Source organism: Ursus maritimus, unplaced genomic scaffold, assembly GCF_017311325.1.
Source record: "Ursus maritimus isolate PB19 unplaced genomic scaffold, ASM1731132v1 scaffold_33, whole genome shotgun sequence".
Lineage (NCBI taxonomy): Eukaryota > Metazoa > Chordata > Mammalia > Carnivora > Ursidae > Ursus > Ursus maritimus.
In genome coordinates this window covers 21043593-21065445 of record NW_024425897.1, presented here as the reverse complement: position 1 = coordinate 21065445, position 21853 = coordinate 21043593, and the positions used below count along the sequence as shown (strand labels likewise).

The 21853-nt window shown below is 49.6% G+C and overlaps 1 protein-coding gene across 1 annotated transcript in view; it reads left to right on the top strand.

The window, feature by feature from the left end:
• The first annotated feature begins 99 nt into the window (after positions 1 to 99).
• ALDH2 (aldehyde dehydrogenase 2 family member) overlaps positions 100 to 21853 on the top strand; it is a 30172-nt gene continuing 8418 nt past the window's right edge. The window contains exons 1-9 of the mRNA XM_008688888.2: positions 100 to 293; positions 11246 to 11350; positions 12653 to 12793; positions 14335 to 14414; positions 16566 to 16677; positions 17183 to 17311; positions 17750 to 17863; positions 19557 to 19659; positions 20229 to 20413. Of these exons, the coding sequence (XP_008687110.2) occupies positions 168 to 293; positions 11246 to 11350; positions 12653 to 12793; positions 14335 to 14414; positions 16566 to 16677; positions 17183 to 17311; positions 17750 to 17863; positions 19557 to 19659; positions 20229 to 20413 (1095 nt within the window). The 5' untranslated portion in view covers positions 100 to 167. The remainder of the gene's footprint in view (positions 294 to 11245; positions 11351 to 12652; positions 12794 to 14334; positions 14415 to 16565; positions 16678 to 17182; positions 17312 to 17749; positions 17864 to 19556; positions 19660 to 20228; positions 20414 to 21853) is intronic.

The window sequence follows — 21853 nt, the reverse complement described above, 5'->3', positions numbered from 1 at the left end:
CCCCCCCCCGCGTCCCGCCCCGCGCCAGCCCATTGGCGGCCGCGCCAGGGGCGGGGAGAGGTCGCGGTCGCCGTGACCCCCCCACCATCTACCCCCCCAGCAGCGCCAGCCGGCTGCCGGGCACACACTGTCCACGCAGCGTCCTGCACGGCCGCTCCCTCCTCAGCATGTTGCGCACCGCTGCGCTCGCCGCCGCTGGCCTCGGGCCCCGCCTGGGCCGCCGTCTCCTGTCGGCCGCTGCCACCCAGGCGGTGCCGGCCCCCAACCAGCAGCCTGAAGTCCTCTACAACCAGGTGAGGCCGCCGGCCCCGGGGCTTTGTTCTCTCGGGGAGAAGGAGCCCGCCGGGTGGAAAGGCCCTGGGTCTCTTTGGGCCCCAGTTGACCCAGTTGGGGCTCGCGGGGTTTGCAGCGCTTGGGCTTTACGCACACCTTCCTTTCCTTCCGATCCGGCCTTGGGCCGCTTGTTTGTTCTCGTCCGGCCGCGGTCCGTTTTCCTGCGCCAACTCTCGGGGTTCCGTTCTCCGCCCCCCGGCCTTAGTCGCCGCAGAGTCTGCAAAGGGCTTTCACCATCACCAACCCAGACGACGTTTCCATCAAAGTCCGTCTTAGCGGGAGCTTTTCTCTCTTTTCCTTGGTCATTTCTTACTCGTTAATTTTCGCCCATGTCCAAGGAAGTCCAAAAAACAAGAAAAGGAGGGGGCCTTCTCAGCTGAATTTCACCTATTAGCCAAGGAAAAGGCCAAGGCCCCTCGGCCGAGAGCGCCCACGTCCACTGCTGGGAATGGGGAAAGGGTGCGGGACCTTCGCCTCTGGGGCGCCACCCCCAGATGGCGTCCGTGCCCTCCAAGGAGCTGGTTTTCTTCCAGCAAACCAAGGAGGGGCTTTCCAGGATAACACCGATTCTCAGAGGCCAGTTTCTTGCTCAAGCAGGACTTTGGAATATTCTTTTGATCTTTGAGTTTGGGTGAAGTGCTGGACTTCACAGAGAAGGTAATCGTTGTGAAGAGTTCGGTTTGCATGTGCAACAAACTTCCCTTCTGTGAGCTTCAGATTTTCTTCTGTAAAGTGGGAGTGGGTGAGAGGGTCAGCACCAGGCCTCCTACACTTGGTGACCACCTATAGCAAGAACAGCTATTCTCTGTGCACCTGGCACCATTCTGTTCGGTCGTTTCATCCTTACAACAGTCCAGTGAGAAGGGCACTGAGATCATCTCCATTTTATATATGAACAGCCTGAGTTACAGAGAGGTTTTGTGAGTTGCCCACATATTGAAGCCAGTGGCAAAGTTGGGATTCCTATTTCGGCTCCCAAGAGAAAGCCTCTAACCAGAACATTCTGCACTACTATTGATGCAACTAGGGGTTGGAATAGAGGGGTCACTGCCGATTTATGATGCCATGATCCCTGGCTGACTACTTTCAACAGTGGACCTGCTTGTCTGGCCCAGAGCTGGGCTGCAAATGTGCACACAGGTGGTGGGTTAAGACACATCTGTGCGATAGTAAGGAGTGTTAAAAATGGTCATTTGCGAGGGAATAAAAACAAAAGATAAAATTGCCTTTGCAAAACACAAGCCCCCAGTGCAGCAGCTGTTGTTCTTTTGGTAGGCTGCTTAATGAGGAGTTCATGCTTGAAAGACTTGAACATCAGAAAGATCACGCAGAAATATCCTTAAGGGAAAGGTGTCAGCACCCCAAGCCTTTGCGGACACAAGCTCTAATTAAGATCTTCCTCCTTTGTGGTCACGTGGAGGTGAGGAAATGGCATCTAAACATTACGTGCACTTGGGTCTTGTAGATAGCCTGAGTCCTGCTCTCCAGACTTAGTCTGGGGATGTGAGTTGGGGGAGAGGAGTACAATCTCCCTGAAGCTTCTTTCCTTTATCACAGTTTTTGAGATCATAAAAGTAACAGTTGCTCACTGTAAAAATACAGAGTACTGTAAAACTTCCTCATCCCCCATTGCACTACCTCCAAGAGCACGTTAACAGGGAGGTCTGTGATCCTGCATTCTCTCTGCATTTTCTTTGCATGTGTGTGTGTGAGAAGCATGCACCAGATTTTTTTTTTTTTGCATAAATGAGTTACTAGCACTTACTATTCCAAAGCACTGTGTCATCGAACAAGGTATCTGAGTTATCTTTCTCAGTTAGCACATTGATATCTTTTTTATTCTTCCCAAGGTTGCAATGCATCCCACCGTGTTGGAACTGGCTCTTAAACTTCCTTGGGCTGTTTTCAGTGTTGCATTGCTGCTAACCCTGCTGGCAAGCGTGCCAAAATCTAATCTGAATACTTTGAGTCTCTAGGAGCCAGGGGCTCCAGGTACAAACTAGATCATATTACTGCACATTTCCTGGGGTGTTACTGGGTCCTTGAAGTTCAATAACTATTGTGGAGTTGAGCTTCCCCAAAAGGAGCTCTTCCAGTAGGCTTTGAAATTGCTTCTGTAGGCTAGGTTTTCTTGCCAAGGGCATTGCTGGGGAGGCGCTTTTGGACACTTCGGGCTTGTTGGGTCTCACCTGGATGGGTGGGAGGGGTGCAGGCAACAGGTCTTCTCCTTCCTACCTCCTTCTCTCAGTCCAAAAGGGGTTGAGGGGGGTGGTTTGGCTCACCTTCCTGGGGTCCTCTTGCCTCCACTTGTCTTGGGTGAGGCGGCAGGGTGGGGTAAACTTATTGATTGGGTTAGGAAGATTTCAGGACACATTCTCCTTCCCCCACTCACAAGCAGGGACCTGTAGGGGGAGCTGATGATAACCAAGCTTCTTGAAGATCAACATTTCTTATCCTTGGCGATTTCAGGGACACACCTCTGTCAACAAACTGATTTTCATTTTTCATTCTGTTTTTCTTTCCTGACTTGGAGAGTAATTAAGATCTGGAAAGATAACTCAAAGGAAAGCAAAAGGGACTGTGGCTTCAGCAAAGTAACCTCTCTGGATGGAGTGTGACTAATACGTTCATCTTCAACATCATCGATTCATGTTGGTTGATAATAAATACCCTGAGTTAAGCCCTGCTGATTTTAAAAGCTCCTGAAGTTAAGCCCCACTGGTTTTCAGAGCCAGGTATCATGGGGACTTGTCTTCCCAGTGTGAGTCACCAGTGCCTGGTGTGCCTAGTGTAGGGTTTGATCTCTTGCATTTGCTTCTCCAAGCTTGTGGTGTCCCTCCCCTTTGTGGTTAGTCTTGCCAGGGGTTTGGTTCCCAACTGTGTCTCTGTTCCTCCCACCCTTTTCAGTGTGGCCTCCTATCTATGATGAACTGTGGAAGGTCTGTTCTGCCAGTCTTCAGGTCGTTTTCAGAGTTAGTTGCATAGCTGTAGCTGTTATCTTGGTATGTCTGTGGGACCAGGTGAGCTCAGGATCCTCCCACTCTGCCATCGTCCTGACTCCCCATGTTGGTTGATAAATAATAACGAAGACCAGAATGTTGTTAGATACCATGTTGCGCTCTGGATTCAGACCGCCTGCCACTCATTAGTGTTGACTTAGGCAGGTTCATTCATTCAACAGACAATTCCTGAGTACTCCCAGTTCCAATGAACAAAACAGACAGGAACCCCTGCCTGTGGGAAGTTTGTGGCTGGGATGGTGGAGATAGACAAGTAAGTGAAATGCATAGTATGGCCAAGGCAATCAGCGCTATGGAGAAAAACAAGGCAGGGAAGAGGGGGCTACGGAGGGTGGTACAATTATTTAACACTGCACCTCAGCTACCACATCTGTAAAATGGGGTAAAAATCCCATCTACATCCTAGGGTTGCTGTGAGGATGCAGTGAGGCCATCCTTATACGGCCCTTAGCAAGTGCCCGGCTTGTGCCTGTGAGGGCATCCAGCCTCACATAAGGCTACTTATGCAGCCTTAAGTAAAAGCTGGGATAAGGGTGATGCTGTTAAGCTTATGAGATAATGGTGATGTAACTCCATTATGTGGGTGCTGTTGTAGTTGTAATTTGTTTCCTGAAGGGGTAAGCTAGGTTCTGGTAAAGTTGAACGGGAGTTTGGGGTGAATTAAATTTGTGTCTCTATTCTTAGCCTCTTGACCACAGCACTCAGGAACTAAAGAGAGAACTGACAAAAAGGAAATTAAGAAAGGATCTCCCTGGGGCGCCTGAGTGGCTCAGTGCCTGCTTCTCCCTCTCCCTCTGCCCCTTCCCCCTCCTCATGCTCTGTCTCTGCCTCTCTCTTTCTCTCAAATAAATAAAATTAAAAAAAAAAAAAAAAAGAAAAGGAAAGAAAGGATCTCCCTGTATAGCATTTTTCTGGTTATAATATTAATACGTCCTCAGTACCAAAAGTCAAGCATTACAGAAGTCTAGAAGGTAGAAACTCATGGAAATATATATAGGCATACACAGATGTTCATTGCCCTGTAATTTACATTAGCAAAAACCTAGGAAGCCAGCTTTCCATCCATGGGGAAACAGAAGAACAACATGTGCTATGGTTAAAGGAACGAATAATTCAATGCATGCAGTAGTTACAAGAATTAGCTGGAGCTGTATGAATAATGGGTCTCAAAAACAATGTGTCAAGGCGGGAAAGGGTCTGGCTTTCTGCAGATATGAAACTTATTAAACTACCCAAACAAACTTTTACACTGAATGTGAGTAGACCTATCTCTATATAGAATGTATGTAAGTGTACTGGAAGGAATATGCCTTGGTGTGAGGGTAGTGAGTGCCTTGTGGGGGGCGGGGGTGCTGCACAGAGAATCTCTTTGCTGGTAGTGATTAAAGGGAACTTTGGCTTTATTTAAAACTTTTTTTTCATTAAAGCTAAGCAACCTGTAAGCAAATATAAAAAGAAAAAAGAAAGTGACAGGCCTCTGATATCCCACACCTGCAGATAATCACTGCTAACAGGTAGTATATACAGAAGAGAAATTTGATTTTCCTTGTTTTCCTTGGGAGATTCTTACATAATGAGCCAAAACTTACATTGGATTAAGCAGTGGTTTGAAGTGGCTTTGGAATGAATGAGTTGAGTGAAATATCTCCACACTGACCATACTGGTTTTATTGCTTGTGAAAGAGTTTTAAGATCCTCTAGAAATAATAGATTCAGGTAACAGCAGAGATTTGGAGGATTTCACCAGACCTCTCCTTGGTACCTCTGCTTCTAACAATAATTATTTTAGATTATGAATGAACACAAATGCCTCCCCAGAATCTGTGCATTTGTGGAAACACACGGAATTACAGGTGACTTGTGGTGTTGAGGTCAGGGGTAAAGGACAGATGTGTGTGTACGTGCGTACAGAGCCCCGGAACCAATAATCGTGATTACTGATCTCTTAGGATCTGTCAGGCCCTGTGCTGAGGACATAGAACTACATTTTCACCTTTTATCCCTCCGACAACTGTATGAAGCAGATATTGTAGCTGTTACAGATGAGGGAACTAGGCTCAAGGAGGTCATGTTAACTTTAAGTGGTAAGTATGAAACCAAGGCTCACCTCTGACATGCATGCCCTTAGCCACATTCTGTGCTGCCTCATGACCAGGTCCTATGGTCAAAAAAGGATGTCAGTTTTTTTTTTTTAAAGATGTATTTATTGGGACACTTGGGTGGCTCAGTCAGTTAAGCATCTGCCTTCGGCTCAGGTCACGATCCTGGGGTCCTAGAATGGAGTCCCACATCAGGCTCCATCTGCCTGCTGCTCCCTCTGCCTGCCGCTCCCCCTGCTGTGTGCATGCTCTCTTTCTGACAAATAAATAAATAAAAATCTTAAAAAAAAAAAAAGTGTTTATTTATTTGAGAAAGAGAGGTGGGGGGGGAGAGAGAGAATCTCCAAACAGACTCCCCACTGAGCATGGAGCCCAACATGGGGCTTGATCTCCCAACTCTGAGATCATGACCTGAGCCAAAGTTAAGAGTCAGACGCTCAACCGAGCCACTTGGGCGCCTGAAGCATGTAAATATTTAGGGGATTACTGAACTTAAATACTTGAGATCAGAAGGGAGGAACCGTGTTTGTGTTCACATGTGTATTCCCAGCCCCTAGCACCAAGATCAGAAATAAGATTGCTGCTCGGTAAATATTTATTGAAGGCATGAATGGTTGCCATTTATGAAACTATGTTTATAATCTTGTGTTCCAGTAGCAAGGAATGGGAACACAGTATTTCTACCCAGAAGGGGCTTTTTTAAAGAACTATGGAGTTAATGTGAATAAGAATGTGAAGACATGCAGGGAGGGCTAAAATTATCCAAGGGAAGTGACTGCAGCAACATAGAGGTTGCCTAATTAATGATACGCCCAGAGAACATCAACAGATTGGAAACATGCCTGCCTGGCAAACAGTCCACAGTAGTACCTATCCTCCCACGGTGAATGTGGTGAAAAATCCAGGAATGCAGAATGAAAGGCCCTGGGAGCGAGGAGAGGAGGCGAGGGTCTGGTGAGGTGCCAGAATGTCTCCAGCAAGCCTGGGGAGGTGGCTGCCCTTGGCCTTAGTACTAAACTAACCCCAAGGTTTCAGAAACGTGAATGTGTGTAGCATTTAGTGTTTTTCTTGAACTTATCTCCTCAGAATCTTGCAATACAAAAGACAGCATCTATTTTCTATTAGACATAAGTTACCTAACTGCTGTTGAAAAAGCAAATGCCAGCAAGTCTCCCCAAGACAGAAAACTGCCCCGTTTGCTCCCTCACCCCCGGGGAAAGTAACATATTCGAGCGAGGTAGATTTCCTAGGTAATAGACCCCAATTCTTTCATGCATCAAAGCTTGAATTAAAATCTTTCTAGAATGCATCCTGTCTGCTAAATTGGAGCTACTGAACACCACTGAACCTGTTCTTGGAGACCTTGCACAGGTGATGGCTGTCCAGTGCCTTGGGGTGGGGGTGGCACTGGAATGTCGCTCTGTCCTCGCCTTGGTTTGGCCTCCTCCCTGGGGCCCCCAGCTTCTAGGCACCCACCACACCACCCAAGTTTCTGGACGCAGCCCAAGGATCACGTTATCCTCTAACTCAGCAGTTGTGATTTTTACACAGTCATCTGTCCCAGGTTCGCAAAGATGTGCGCCCAAGGCTGTTTGCTGTAGCAGCGCCATCAGGAACAGTGAAAGTCATCCTTAAAGTGCACGTGTGGGAAATGCTTACATAAACTGTGGTCTGTTCATATTGAGGACTGCTGTGTTGCTTAAAATAATGGGGCCATCTGCTTGTGGAATAATGTCCAAGAAAAACTGTTACTGAGAAAAGCAAGTAAAGAAATTAGAAAGTCGACGATCCCCACTCAGAGCAGACGCTCCCGCCTCTGTCCCATTCCCTGTGTACCCCAGCACCAGCACAGCTCCCCGCACACAGCTTCCATTCCTCATCCTTACTCTGCAGCCATGGGGCCCTTTGCGTTCCTCCTATCCCCAGGCTCTTCCTTCAGGTCCCCCCTCAGGTGCGGTCTGACTCGCTGGTCTGTGGCTCACTGTTGCCTGTTTGTTTCTGCTTCTTGCTTTGTTGGTCTGCTTATTGATCGCGTTTCTCCTCCCCAGGACTTGAGCTCAAGGAGCCAGGACTTTGCTTTTTCACTCAGTGCCCAGCATGGACATGGTACTCTGTTAAAACTGATCAACTGCAAGAATGAGTGAGTCCAACTTGTGCAGAACGAAGGGAGGCGTATTTATTAAAACATGGAGAAAATACGTCATGTTGATGGAAAAGCTCTAGGAGTTTTGCCTGGAGTCCAGATTCAGAGCGTCAGCTCCTGATGTCGCTAGGATGTCCCTAGGGTGTCTCTCTGCATGTTGCTCTGACTCTAGAAACTTGAGTAAGGAAGTGCAAGCTGGGAGAACCCTCTCCCAGGATGACCGAGTTAAGCCTGTTACGGAAGTCAAGCTTTGGGTTTCGGGCCAGGACGTTATGAAGCATTTGGCCTGATGTTGGCCCTTGTGTTTACTTAAGTGAATGTGGTGAAATTCTCCTTGCTCGAAGCAGAGCTTTGGCCAAGACTCAGGGTGAGAACAGTTCTTAGCCTGTGCCCCATCCCTGCCCAAGGGTGGGTCAGGGAGACCACTGAAGGCTGGCTGTAGGAGGAGGGAAAGGGGAACTTGAAATAGAAGGAAGATTCTAGCTTCCTGCTTGGCAAATTCAGGCTTATTTTATCAGGGAAAAAGAAGGATGGATTGTTGAAAATTTAACAATGGGGAGTGACCCAGCAAGTTCAGGGCTTTGAAAGGCAAATAGGTGCCAGGGAGCGGTCTTGCCACAGTCCTAGTCTAAGATCAGGGGAATGGTGTGCCTTGCCCAGGGAGGAAGGTGTGAGGACTGGGGGTTCGGCTGACTGGCCTACCTCTCTGCTTCATACTTCCTGATCTTTGCAAAATAACAATTAAAACTTCTTCGGGACAAACTTAGTATGCTGTGGTACGGGGAATAACACAGGCAGGGGTGTACGGATCTGCCTGGCTTCTGCTCCTAACCATCTTCCACCTGAGAGAGCCACAGGATCCAGTTTTGTCACAGTGACTGCTGTGGCAAGAGCCACTGGGTGCAGAGTCCTGGCTCAGGAGCTTTACACCCCTTGTTACAGTTAATCCTCACATCAGCCCAGACAGATTCTCCCCAGAGCCTGATGAAGCATCTGCAAGTGAAGGGATTGGCCCAAGGCCACAGCCGGTGAGGGGTAGAGGCAAGATTCGAACCCAGGTCTGCGTGGCTTAGAGGTTGGTGCTTTTTACACCACCCAGAATAAAACCTCAAAATCAAACTTGCAGTTGGGCAGTAAGTAAACCGTGAAGATGGAGATTAGGAAGCAAGAGTTCTGACCTCCTTGAAGGCACACCAGGGCTCTGACTGGAGGCTGGAACTGGAGGAGAACCAGGTAAAGAGTACAGGCCTTGGCGTTCACCAGGAGGGGGAAGCCAGTTCTCAGGGGAACAGGTGCGCAGGACTCGGCCCACTGGAACTCAGGGCCACTTGGCTTCAAGCCAGAGCGCTTTTTGCCACGCCCATCCCCCCACTGGAAACTGCTGATTGCCTGCTTCTCAGCAACAGGTGTCTGTTTCCCTCAAGATTAATGATCAGCCAGCTAATGTGAATCCACACGAACATACTTCCAAAGACTCTGGCTGATGTTTGCCTACGTGCTCCTGCTAAATGCCAGAAGCCTTTTACTGTAGGTGCATAGCTGCGGATTTTGCCCTGATGGTGGGGGGGGGGGGATTGTGCAAAAATACCAAATTTGAGCCTGGGAAAGTGACCCCTGGTAGACCCTTTCCTAACCAGCCCCTTCCTGTGCCACCCAATCCCGCGGGCACCGCCACAGCATTGCACACTTACTCCCCCTGAAGCTTTGTGCATACACCTGGAACCCTCACGTGCCACGTCACAAGGGGTACTGTGACGATTCTCACTGCAGAGTGAGGTGAAGTGCTTTGCCCCATGTGATACAACTACAATCAAAACAGCCTGGATTCATCCGGGTGCTCGTCCTGACCCTGTTCTTGCCCATGGAGCCAGGCCAGCGCTCCCTGGGCCCTGCTGGCCCTGAAATCTTTGGCCCTGGCCAAACTCCTGACTTTGCTTGGTGGCTTGGTCTTGTTTGTGGTCCTAGACTCTGGCCCAGAGTAACTGGAGATGACTCCCTGCGCCAGGCCATATTGGGATGCTGGGGCCAAGGAGAGCCCTTGAGGAAGGCAGGCAGAGTGGCCTTGAACAGACGGTCACCCTGTGACCTTTGCTCAGCCCTGGTGAAGTGACCAAGTGTCCCCAACCCCCAGACCAGCTTCCCCATCCTGAAGGGGAACAGCTTGCTGGGAGAGTTCTTCCCTGTCCTCCCTTGGAGGCCATCGCCTGGCTCTTAGAAGCAGAGAGTGAATTTTGGCACTTAATTAAGCAGCTTTGGATAAGGACCTTTTCTCCGAGTGAATGAAGAGGCTTCCGTCCCCCTTGACATTGGCCTCATTAAACCAGCATACAGTCTCTCTCCAGGTTTGGTTGCCGTTAATCCTCATAACAGCAACAGCAGTGACAGCGGCCAGGTGTTGAACCGAGGGCTTCCCAGGACCCACCCTCCTCTCTGATCCCATCTCCTTGCACTTCCTTCTTGGTTGGCCAATGAACTCTAGCCACTTTCGTTTTTTCTCAAATGCACCAGACTTATTCCTCCCCCAAGGCCTTTGCACTTGCTGTTCCTGCTGCCTGGACTGCTTATCCTCCTACTCTTCCTGCGGCTGGCTCCTTTTCATTAGTCGGGGCTCGAGTGAAATATCTGCTTGTGAGAGACCCTCCCACCCATCCCATCTAAAGTTCTCTGTCTTCCCCCACTTTAGGACTCTTTGTGGATCCTGTTTTCCTCCTTTGTATCTATCACTGCAATCTGAGATTGCCTTGTGTATTTCTTCTCTACTTGCTTCTCTACTGTCTGCACCTACCAGAACACAACTTCCATGAGCCAGAAAGGTCCTTATTGGATTTGGTTTCCACCGAGTCCTCAGCCTTGGAACAGTGCCTGGCGCATCGCAGGTGTTCACTACATGTTTACCGGATGGTAAAAGAAAAACCTGACCCCGTTCTCACGACAACCCTGTGCAGTAGTGTGGTCGAGGAGAGATGGTTGCAAATTCATTGCTGCTCCTCCCAAGGAGCAGTGGAGGCTCTGTCCCCTCCCCGAGATCTAGACTGGGCCTGTGACTCACACCGACCAGTGGAGTTTGGTGGCAGAAATGAGGCCGTGTGACTTCAGAAGCTGGATCTTAGGAAGCCTTTCAGCTTCTGCCTGGGTCTCTCAGAACACTCTCTGGGGAAGCCAGCTGTCATGGGAGATGGCTGACGAGCCCAGGTCTGCCATACAGTCAGGAGGCCCAAGCAGATATGTATGTGGTACAGAACCCCTCTTGCACATCCAGCCCCATGCACCCTTGCTCTGCAACCCCTTAAGCCAGCCCAGCCAAACCTGTGCATCTGAGCCCAATCAGTGGACACGATTGTGAGAGGATGACGAATCATTTAAGCCACCGAGTTTTGACATGTTGCGCAACAGTATGGACAACTGATACGGTAGACACGTTCTCTTCATTTCTCAGATCAGAGAAACGAAGGGCAAATGACTTACCCAAGGTCACTTGGCAGAGGGGGCATTCCAACCAGGTCGTCTCCAGGTCTGGGGCTTGAAACCTCACGCCACATCACTCTGAGGCTAATTCGTATGTGTTCTGATTTTTTTTTTTCTCCCACATCACTGGTTGTGAGTGTTGGGTTGAGAGCCGGTCCTGAGAACTTTCTTCCTTCTCATTGTAGATCTTCATAAACAATGAGTGGCACGATGCTGTCAGCAAGAAGACATTCCCCACCATCAATCCATCCACCGGAGAAGTCATCTGTCAGGTAGCTGAAGGAGACAAGGTGAGAATTGGTGACCTACCTCGGGGCAGGAGCAGGCAAGGACAATTTCATTGTTTACTTTATATGTTTTTACGTGGTTGAAACTTTACCAGGTGTGTGTTACTTTCATAACTCAAAGATGCCAACGAATATCTTTTGAGTAAGTGAATCAACAGAAACTCTTCCTTCAGACAAAGGTGCTAGATTATACCTGGGTTCCATAATTCACACAGCTGTGGAATTGTAGATTGGGAACTGAATTTGGGAACATCTAATCCAATCTCTCTTTTCTAGACCTGGAAGTTGAAGGTCGGAGAAGGGAGGTGCACACCTGGATGGAGGAATCCTGTGGGGTAGAATTTGGGTCTCCTGAGATCTAGTCTGGTGTTGGTAGTGTACTTTGTTGGAATTATATATACTTGCAATAAAAAATAGTAATAGTAATTTTAAAACTTAAAAATTAGACTTTTAGTAAAAAAAAAAAAAATTTTTTTAAAGAAAAGGCATTGAGAGGAGCCTGGGTGGCTCAGTCGGTTGAGCGTCTGACTCTTGGTTCCGGCTCAGGTCATGATCTCAGGGTTGTGAGACTGAGCACCATAGCAGGCTCCACGCTCAGTGGGGGATTCTCTCTTTCTCCCTCTGCCTCTCTCCCACTTGTGCTCACTCTCTCTAAAATAAATAAATAAATCTTAAAAAAAAAAAAAGCATTGAAGATATTTTAAGAATGACTCTTGCCTTCAACTTTAAGACAGTTTTCTATATTCATGTATAATGTTCTGCTCTCTCTGCTAAAAGCAAATGTGAATATAGTACTTTTCTGGCTTATAGGGCAGTAAATATGTTTAATATTAATGAAAACCATGCTTCCAACCTCCTGATACACATCTCCCTATATGAAAAATGCTGTGTTGATTTTACTGCTTTTCCAAGGAGAAGAAAGCTGGTTAAAGCTGCATTTGGTGGAGACAGCCGGTCATCTTAGAAGGAATGGTTAAGTTCTCTGGGCTTGCTTCTTAGGAAGAGGGGGAAATGGTCAGATTCTAAGCATGGAGCCCTGAATGTTTCCCTCCAAAACTCTGGGGGATTCTGAAATGAAAATACAGAAATGGAAACTGTCAGGCTCCGCACTCCCTCCGTGACTCCTGCAAAGGAGAGTTGGAAGCCCCTCGGGCAGAGCCCTTCGCAGTGGGGAAGGGCTGTTCGGGCAGGTTTCCACATGGGCATTGACTGAAGTCCCATGGTTGTTTTTGGCAGCGGGGTGGGTGGTAATTGGAGGCAGTTATTGCTGAGAAGGCCTGAGCTGCCTTGGTGGGTGTTTTCCAGGAAGACGTGGACAGGGCAGTAAAGGCTGCCCGGGCTGCCTTCCAGCTGGGCTCACCCTGGCGCCGCATGGATGCATCCGACAGGGGCCGCCTGCTGAACCGCCTGGCCGATCTGATTGAGCGGGACCGGACCTACCTAGCAGTGAGTTCTCAGCCCCTCCCCTCTCGTCCCACGTGGTGAATAGGCTCCGAGCATCCCACAGACAGCCAGGAAGGGGGCTGCGTTGCTGACATATAACTGGTCAGAATCACGTAGGCTGGACATTTTTGGGGTACACCCCTGTACCAACCAGAGGAGCCTCTCATTGTCTCCTATGATGGCTAAGAAAAATGGGGGGTGGGGAGAGGAGTCACAATGGGGAGCCTTCTCTGAGACCCCCAGGGATGGACACCTCCGTCGGAGGCCCTCTGTGTGGTGGGCCTTGTCTCTGGCTGCCAGAAGCAGAAGAAACCAGGAGGCAATACTCTCTCCTCTCCCCAACCCAATCTGCAAATAGCAGCCAAAGTGAACCTTCTAGAAGGCAAATTATACCATGGTGCTCCACTCTGAACCCTTCCATGGCATTCTGTATATCCTTAGGATAAAGTCCTGTTCCCTCAATATGGTCTATAAGGTCCTGCCTGGTCTGACTCTGTCTCCCAACTAATGCTGGACCATGGCCCTCACACACACAGTTCAGCTCACCAGCCTTCCCTCAGTATCTTGACTGCCCGGCTTCTTTGAGCCATCAGGGCCTTTGCACATGCTGTTTCCTCTGCTTGGGGTGCTTTTTGCTTGTCATCATTCGTACCTTCCCCTTTGCCTAGTTACCTCCTATATATCCTTCAGGTTTAGGCTAGAGGGTGTTTCTCAGACGGGGCTGGGCAGCCTGGCTTCTCCTTTCCAGCACTCTTTTTTTAAAATTTTTTTTATTTTTTTATTTTTTATTTTTTTAATTAATTAATTAATTTTTTTTTTTTTTACGATTTTAGTTATTTATTTATTTGACAGAGATAGAGACAGCCAGTGAGAGAGGGAACACAAGCAGGGGGAGTGGGAGAGGAAGAAGCAGGCTCATAGCGGAAGAGCCTGATGTGGGGCTCGATCCCATAACGCTGGGATCACGCCCTGAGCCGAAGGCAGATGCTTAACCGCTGTGCCACCCAGGCGCCCCTATTTTTTTAATTTATTTGAAGAGATAGAGACAGCCAGCTAGAGAGGGAACACAATGAGGGGGAGTGGGAGAGGAAGAAGCAGGCTCATAGCAGAGGAGCCTGATGTGGGGCTCGATCCCATAACGCCGGGATCACACCCTGAGCTGAAGGCAGATGCTTAATGACTGCGCCACCCAGGCACCCCCTCCTTTCCAGCACTCTTAACAATCGTGATTGAGGCTTCATGTCATTAGTCACTGGCGCTTTGCTCTTTCAGCCCCTGGATTTGGCTTAGAGCAGAACCTAGAAAACACGTGCATGTGAAATGACCGCATAAGAAGTTGGTGCACCATTCCTCTCCCCACCCCTCACTCTCTGTCTTTGGAGAGGGAGGGGCCATGGGCCAGAAATGTCACGGCATTCAGTGGCACAAAGTGGCCCATCAGCCCTTCTTGGTCTGTGCTGCACTTCAGCAATGGTCGTCACCGATGGCTTTGATTCAGTCTGGTGCCTGCACGTCTGTGCTGACCTTTCTTTCTCTTTTCTCAGGCCTTGGAGACCCTGGATAACGGCAAGCCCTATGTCATCTCCTACCTGGTGGATCTGGACATGGTCCTCAAATGCTTCCGGTACGGGCTTAGGTTTCCTGCTCTTTTTTCTGGCCATGCCCCAGAGGAGCAGGTGTTGTGGGGGCCAGAAATAAAATAATTTAACAGGATCACAGGAAGTGGGGAAACATGTTCTATCAGACTCCATCTTATGAGAAAATCCCTCAATATCAAAGTTATAACTTACTCATAAGCATTTTCTCTTTCTTCTCAGGGCCGTTTCAGTCATTTCTATGTTAGATGGAATCTGTCCATTTCATGTAGGTTATCTCATTTGTTGGCTAAGTTGTTCATATATTCTCTTTATAAGCCTTTTTATCTCTGTAAGTCCAGTGGTAATGTTCCCATTTTCATTTCGGTTTTCAGTTGTTTGTGTCTTCTGCCTTTTTTTCTTAGTCTCGTGGAAGGTTTGTCAGTCTGGTGAGTTTTCAAAGAACCCACTTTTGGTTTTGTTGATTTCCTCTATTGTTTTCCTGTTCTCCATTTCATCTGTCTCTGCTCTAGTCTTTATCATTTCTTGCAAGCTTTGGAATTAGTTTAATCAAACATCTTAATGACCGGGACATGCAGGATGAGGAATAAGAGCTTTGTTGGGGTCTTTGGGGCTGCAGGTAACAAAGCCTTGGCCTGACTCAGGCACTGCAGAGAGTCAGGCGTCTGAAATCCAGAAGGCCGCTGAGCCTCACTGTGGTCCGTCTCAGCCCTCCTGCTTCATTCTTTGCTCAGTTACCCCCTGGCCGTTGTCAGGGCCAGTGTGTGTGCTGGAACCTGGCTGCCCACACCTGGGCTTGCTTCTGTATGCGTGATCCTACCGACCACACCGCGGTCCCTTATCCTAGTGCCAAATGCCAAAGTCTTAATGCCAGCCTCAGGGGCCACCTGCCACCCTGATTGGCTGGCCTCGAGTCTGACCAGCTATGGTCCAGGTGGACAGATCATTGTACAAATAACAAGTACTCCCCTGTGACCCTGTGGACAGAGGTGGAGGGGAAGAAGCTGTGCCAGAAAAGTAGGGGTTGGACAACATAATGGGTTCTCAACCAGGGTAGTTAGTCACGTCTCCCAGGTGACCGCTGGCAATGCCTGGAGACACTTTTTGTTGTCACAGCACAGGGGGAAAGGGTGCTACTGGTATCTAGTGCATAGAGGTCAGGGAGGCTGCTAAAAAGCCTACAGTGCACAGCACGGCCCGCACAGCAAAGAATCTTCCAGCCCCATATGACCGCAGTGCCAAGTTTAGAATGCTGTGCGAGGATGCCCCAGAGAGAGCCTCCTGGTGAAGCTCAGGCTGTCCTGTGCCCTCCTGAGCTTTAGGAATATGCCTTTGTGCTGATTAGGTAACCATTCTGGGGCCTGCAAAACATATGTCATACAGACTGGGAGGCAGGGAGTGGTGCTGCCTTCCCTTGTAGAGATTGGCAACTCCCTGGCTGTTTTTCTCTCCAGGATCACAGACCCATGTTTGAAGCCAGGTCAGCGTGGGGCTCAGACTCGCGTTGCCATCCCACTCATTTCAGAACTTTTCCTTTTACCCCACGTTTCATCTTTGCCCTCCTCTCATTTTTCCTACTTCCCTGAAAATGTCACCATTACATGCTGAAAACACACGCTGCTCTTTTCTCCCCCGTGCCAATGTGCTGGGCTTTACTGCCTCCCGTGTCCCTGTGTGTCTAGATGGGAGGCTTTACAAGGGGCTGGGCCAGTTGAGGATTTATTTCTGGTGGCCGTTCCTTCAGTCCTACTTTGGGGTCTGCATACAGAGAGAGGCTTTCACTTCCTTACCATGTCCAGCCCACGGTTCTCAAATACTAATCGGTGGTGCTGGGCTGCTTTAACATAGTGTAATAAATCCGAATGTGTATGAAAAATACCGATTCCTGGGAATCGGTGTCGGAGCTCCAGACTGAGTAGGTTGGAAGTGGGTGCCTGGAACATGGTGTTTTTTATAAGCATCCCAGGTGATTCTGAGGCTCAAAGTTTAGTTGCCCAGAGTGGATTATTGTGACCCTAGCAGTTAACCAGGAAATCTTTCTGGGAGTAAGCCAAGAGCAAGGGAAGTTGGGCTTGTTTGGGCCTTACAAGGGGCCTGTTTGAGTCTTCTCTTTGGGCCAGGGTATACAGGGGTCCCTGACAGTCATTGATTAAGCTTGGATTTCTTTTTTTTTTTTTAAGTTATTATGCTGGCTGGGCTGATAAGTACCACGGGAAAACCATTCCCATTGACGGGGACTTCTTCAGCTATACCCGCCATGAACCCGTCGGGGTGTGCGGGCAGATCATTCCGGTGAGTGCTCAGCTCCTATTAAACAAGGGAAGGTTTCTCAGGAGTGCCTTGAGATGCAGCGATCTCCGACAGGCTGATTGCTGAGGTGGGAGGGTCTGCGGGCTGCTGTCGGAAGGCGGCCTGGGTGGTGGGTGAGAACACAGGCTTTAACAAAGCCAACTGGTGCTGCCCTGAGTGCACTCTGACTTTGGGCAAATCATTGATCCCTATAAGACTCGGTTTCCGTATCTTAAAAGCGGAAGGGAACACAGCACCGTCTTAGGGCAGGAGGGGGGATAAAATGCAACAACACAGCACCGAGCCTAGCATGGGACAAGCTCTAAAGAGCCTGAGTCGCTCTTGCTCCTGCCCGCCTGCCTTGTCCATCTGTCTTCTACTCACAGCTGAGTTGTGGGGGCAGCACAAGGGCTCAGAGAAGTCGCTGTGGCTTCTCCCCGGGCTGCCACCTGTCCTGGCCAGCACAGCTCTCAGCTTCGGTTCCAGGAGCAGTTGTTGTGTTTTGCAGTGGAACTTCCCGCTCCTGATGCAAGCCTGGAAACTGGCCCCAGCCCTGGCGACCGGAAACGTGGTTGTGATGAAGGTAGCTGAGCAGACTCCACTCACCGCCCTCTATGTGGCCAACCTGATTAAGGAGGTGTGTGGTTGGTGTCTGTCTTGAACTCTGAGTGCCCTTGTACAGGCTTGCTCCTTGGGGGTACTTAGGAGGGGCTTTGGAGGCCCCAAAGTGGGGCAGGTGTTTGTAGAGCAGGGATTGAGTCTCCTTCCAGTCCCCCGTACCTCATCACAGGCCAGCCGAAATGGCGCCCCCCTTACTTGTTCTCTGCACTGAGCTTCACTGCCAGACCCCTTTGAAGAGTGCCACTGGGGAGGGACAATAGCCGCAGGGAACCCTGAAAAGCAGGTTCTCTGCTGTGCCATTTGGAATTCCTGAGCAGTGCCCCACGGACTGGTGTCTGCTTGCCTGGGTACAGGGCAAGCTGCTTTAGCCTCTCTAGGAGGGGTATGTGTTCTTCTGTCCAAGCCCTTTGGAGCAGGAGAATGACGCCCAGTGTCCCTAACTGTTTGTCCACAGGCTGGCTTTCCCCCTGGAGTGGTCAATATTATTCCTGGGTTTGGCCCCACAGCTGGGGCTGCCATCGCCTCCCATGAGGATGTGGACAAAGTGGCCTTCACAGGCTCCACCGAGGTAAGGCATCATTAGGACCTCAAGCTTGTGGCATATTTGGCCCAAGTTCCCACTGTCCTCAAAGGAGGACACATTGAAGATTCACCTCTGGGTACTGTGTGGAGGGTCCCCCAAGACTGCCTCTGAGGAGCTCGAGTGAGGGGCCCCATGTATGCCAGCAGTGGCTGTTGGGGTGAGCCCTCTGTGGGTTGGTTGACACTCTGGCTGCTGTTGTGGGGCCAGCATCCCACGTGGAATAAAGAGGCCGAGACCGTCTAGACCTCATGAAGCCCAGGGCTGACAGCCTGCCCAGGGTCAAAGCCCTTCGGCTGTGTCAGGCTCCCACCACTGCCCTGACAATTATAGAGTGTGGGCTTCAGAAAGACAGGAGTTCAAATCCCAGCTTTGCCATTATGACATGGGGTGATTCACATGTCTTCGGAGCTCCATTTGTTGTCTTTAAAATGAGGATGGCAATATGGAGGCGGTAGAGACAGTACGTACGGTGTAGTGGGAAGATCAGGTGCCCCAGAGTCTTACTGTTTCACTGGCACTCACTAGCTCTGCGGTCTCGGGCATGTCACTTAGGCTCCCGAAGCCTCTGTTTCATCTGTAAAATGGGGATGGTAAGTGTACCCTCCTCACAGGATTGGAGTGAGGGGGATGAAGCTTATGAGGTGATCAGCAAAGGTCATGCTCAGAGTAAGTGCTCAGGGAGGGAATGAGTGAGTGAGTGAGGAGTATCATGCTGCTGTGTGCCAGGCCCTGGAGAAACAAGGACAAGTAAGACGTCTAGTGATTCCTTCAGCATCGTCTCTTTCGAAGCAGGGACAGAATTCCTTCTGAAGAGGAACCTTTTCCTCTCCGTGAATTTTTGGGAGGCTTCATCGCATGGCTCCAGAGAAGGCACAATGAATAATGTAATGAATGTGCTCTTCAAACCGTTCCCCCGGAGATAGCTGCCGTTCAGCATTCAGTCTGTGTGCGGTGATGATGGTTCCTGAAGGGCAGAACAGAGCCCAAGATAGCACGTCCCAGCTCTTTCCTTGCTTTGCTACTGCCCAAATTAATGCCTCGAGGTGATGTTGAGAATCTCACAGAGGGGAGATGGTTTCCTGACAGAGATAAAGATTTGTTCATTCAAATAGGTTCAGGGCGGCTCTGTGCCAGGCTCTGGGAATAAGGAGGTGAGGAGCACCCCATCGTTGCCCCCACAGAGCGTGCCATGGGCTGGGGGACCACACTCACAACACTGTGGGAAGGGGGCACGATAGTGGTTTGACCTGGTGATGGATTCACGCTGCCCAAGTGTGAATTCTGATTCCACATTCACCAGCTGTGTGACTTTGGGCAAGTGACTTGACCACTCTGAGCCGCAGCTCCCACATTTCTAAAGCAAGGCAAAGAGCCGTACCTATCTTTGAGGCCATTGCAAGGATTGAACTAAATGGACACAAAGCACTTGGCACAGTGTCTGGTATGTAGGGTGCTTGGTATATAGAAGCCATATTGCTCACGTGGTTACCATCACTCTCGTCCTGGAAGCTCAGAGGGGTAGGGCAGCAGTGGTAAGTGAATAGCTAGACTGGGTGAAATTCTCCAGATCTCTTGTAGTCCAGCTGCTCCCTCATGTTGTGGGGTTCTCTGTCTAGAAGAGCATTTGGTTCTTCCTTCCTCCTCCTCAGAGCTTATCTGTGTTTCTGCTTCCCCATAGGTTGGCCACCTAATCCAAGTTGCTGCAGGGAGCAGTAACCTCAAGAGAGTGACCCTGGAGCTGGGTGGAAAGAGCCCCAATATCATCATGTCAGATGCAGACAGTAAGGTTCTTGTGGGGAGGAGGTGTGGGGCAAAGGCAGCCACTAGCTGTCCATACCGTGGCTCCACTCACTTCTGGGAGCTTCAGCAACCACTGGACTCAGTGTCTGCCCCCCAGGCCTCAGGATAAAGGTTAGAGTCTGCAGCATGGCCCTCCAGCCTGCATGACCTGGTCTCTCCCCGACTTCTCTCCTCTTTGCTCTCCATCATCCAGCCGGGCTGTGCTACTTAGTTGCCCAGCCATACTGCATGCTTTCTCTCGGAGCAGACTGCTCCTCCTCCCTCATATTCCCTTTTCCTGGTCCTGCTGAGGCACCCCCTGATTTGCCCTCCCCTGACTGCTGTGGGCTGGCTGGGTGGGTCCTGCCGCCACCCTTGTGTCTGTTACCATGGAGGGCTGTGACCTCCTCTCTGTGTCTGTCCGCTGGGTGGCCATACCCCAAGAAGGGAGAGAGCAGGTCTGTCCTGGTCGGCGCGCTATTGGCGGCATGGACGGGTTAAGACGATAAGCAGACACTAGGGCTAGGATCATTCTCCATCTCTTCTCATGGTTGCCCTTCTGCCTCCCTAGTGAACTGGGCTGTGGAGCAGGCCCACTTCGCCCTGTTCTTCAACCAGGGTCAGTGCTGCTGTGCGGGCTCCCGGACCTTTGTGCAAGAAGATGTGTACTCTGAGTTTGTGGAGCGGAGTGTTGCCCGGGCCAAGTCTCGTGTAGTTGGGAACCCCTTTGATAGCCAGACTGAGCAGGGGCCGCAGGTAAGCCCGGCTGCTGCAGATGGGTCTGGGTGTCCGGAGGCAGCATGGAGAGGCAAAAGGGGACTCAGACTCAGAGGCAGGCAGGTTTGGCTTCAAGTCTGAGCTCTGCCATGTGCCAGCTGTGTGTCCCTGGGAAGCCACATGCCCTCTCTGAGCCACTGTTCTCTCATCTGTAATATCCACCTTTCCTGATTCACAGGCTGGCTTTGAAGTGGAAATCAATAATGGAAACCAATTTGTAAATTTCATACACACAATAAATATTAGGAGTGTCTGTGTAAAAAGGAATGCATGCTTCCTGGACCTTGGCCATCCATAAACATGCATCTTCCAGAAGGACACACACATATCTGTTAACTGTGGTTATATCTGGGGAGTGGGGCAGAGGGCCATGGCCTGGGTAGCAGAGGGACTTTACATCCCTTTATGCTATTCTGCAATGTTTGATTTTATGTATATATATTTTTTGAATCATAAGCATATATTCATTTTAATCAAAACCACAGTCAATAGGAATTACAAGAAGAAGAAATACAGTGCCTCTGCCCACCATTTCCTCTCATGTCCTGGCCCTTATTCCAGCACTGTTCTTAGACCCTGCCTGTCCTGGGCTCTCTCTCCATAGGATCCTGTACTGGCCTCCCCCAGCAGCCCCCCCCCCCAAAAAGCAAGGAGTCCACAGGGTCAGGGGTGCTCCCAGCTCCCACTGGTCCCTGTGCCCACTTTCTGAGGCCCATGGGAGCCTCTCTACAGGCTCCATCCTTCTGAGGGTGTCTGCTGCTGGCGTCTTCTCCCCAGCCTCCAGGGCTGGCCAAGACCAGTCTTTTTTTTTTTTAAATTAATAGACTTACTTTTTAGAGCAGTTTAGGTTTATAGAAAAATGGGCAGAAAGTACGAAGTTCCCTTTACCCCCCACCCGTCCCCTCTAGTTTACCTGATTATTGACATCTTGCATTAGTGTGGTACATTTGGTGTAACTGATGAGCCAGTATGGTATATTATTATTAACTAAAGTCTATAGTTGATTTTAGGGTTCACTCTTGGTGTTGCATTCTGTGGGTGTGGACAAATATATCAAGACACGTACCCACCATTGCAGTATCATACAGAATAGTCGCGCTGCCCTAAAATTCCCCTGTGCTCCATCTATTCATCCCTCCCCTCCCCCAACCCTAGACAACCAATGATCTGTTTACTGTCTCCATAGTTTTACCTTTTCCAGAATGTCATATAGCTGGAATCATATAGTATGTAGCCTTTACAGATTGGCTTCTTTTACTTAACAATGTGCATTTAAGTTTCCTCCATGTCTTTTTGTGACATGATAGCTTACTCCTTTTTATGACTGAGGAATATACCATTGTATGGACATACCACATTTTCCTTACCTACTTATCTGCCGACGGATAATTGGGTTGTTTCCACTTTTTGGCTATTGTG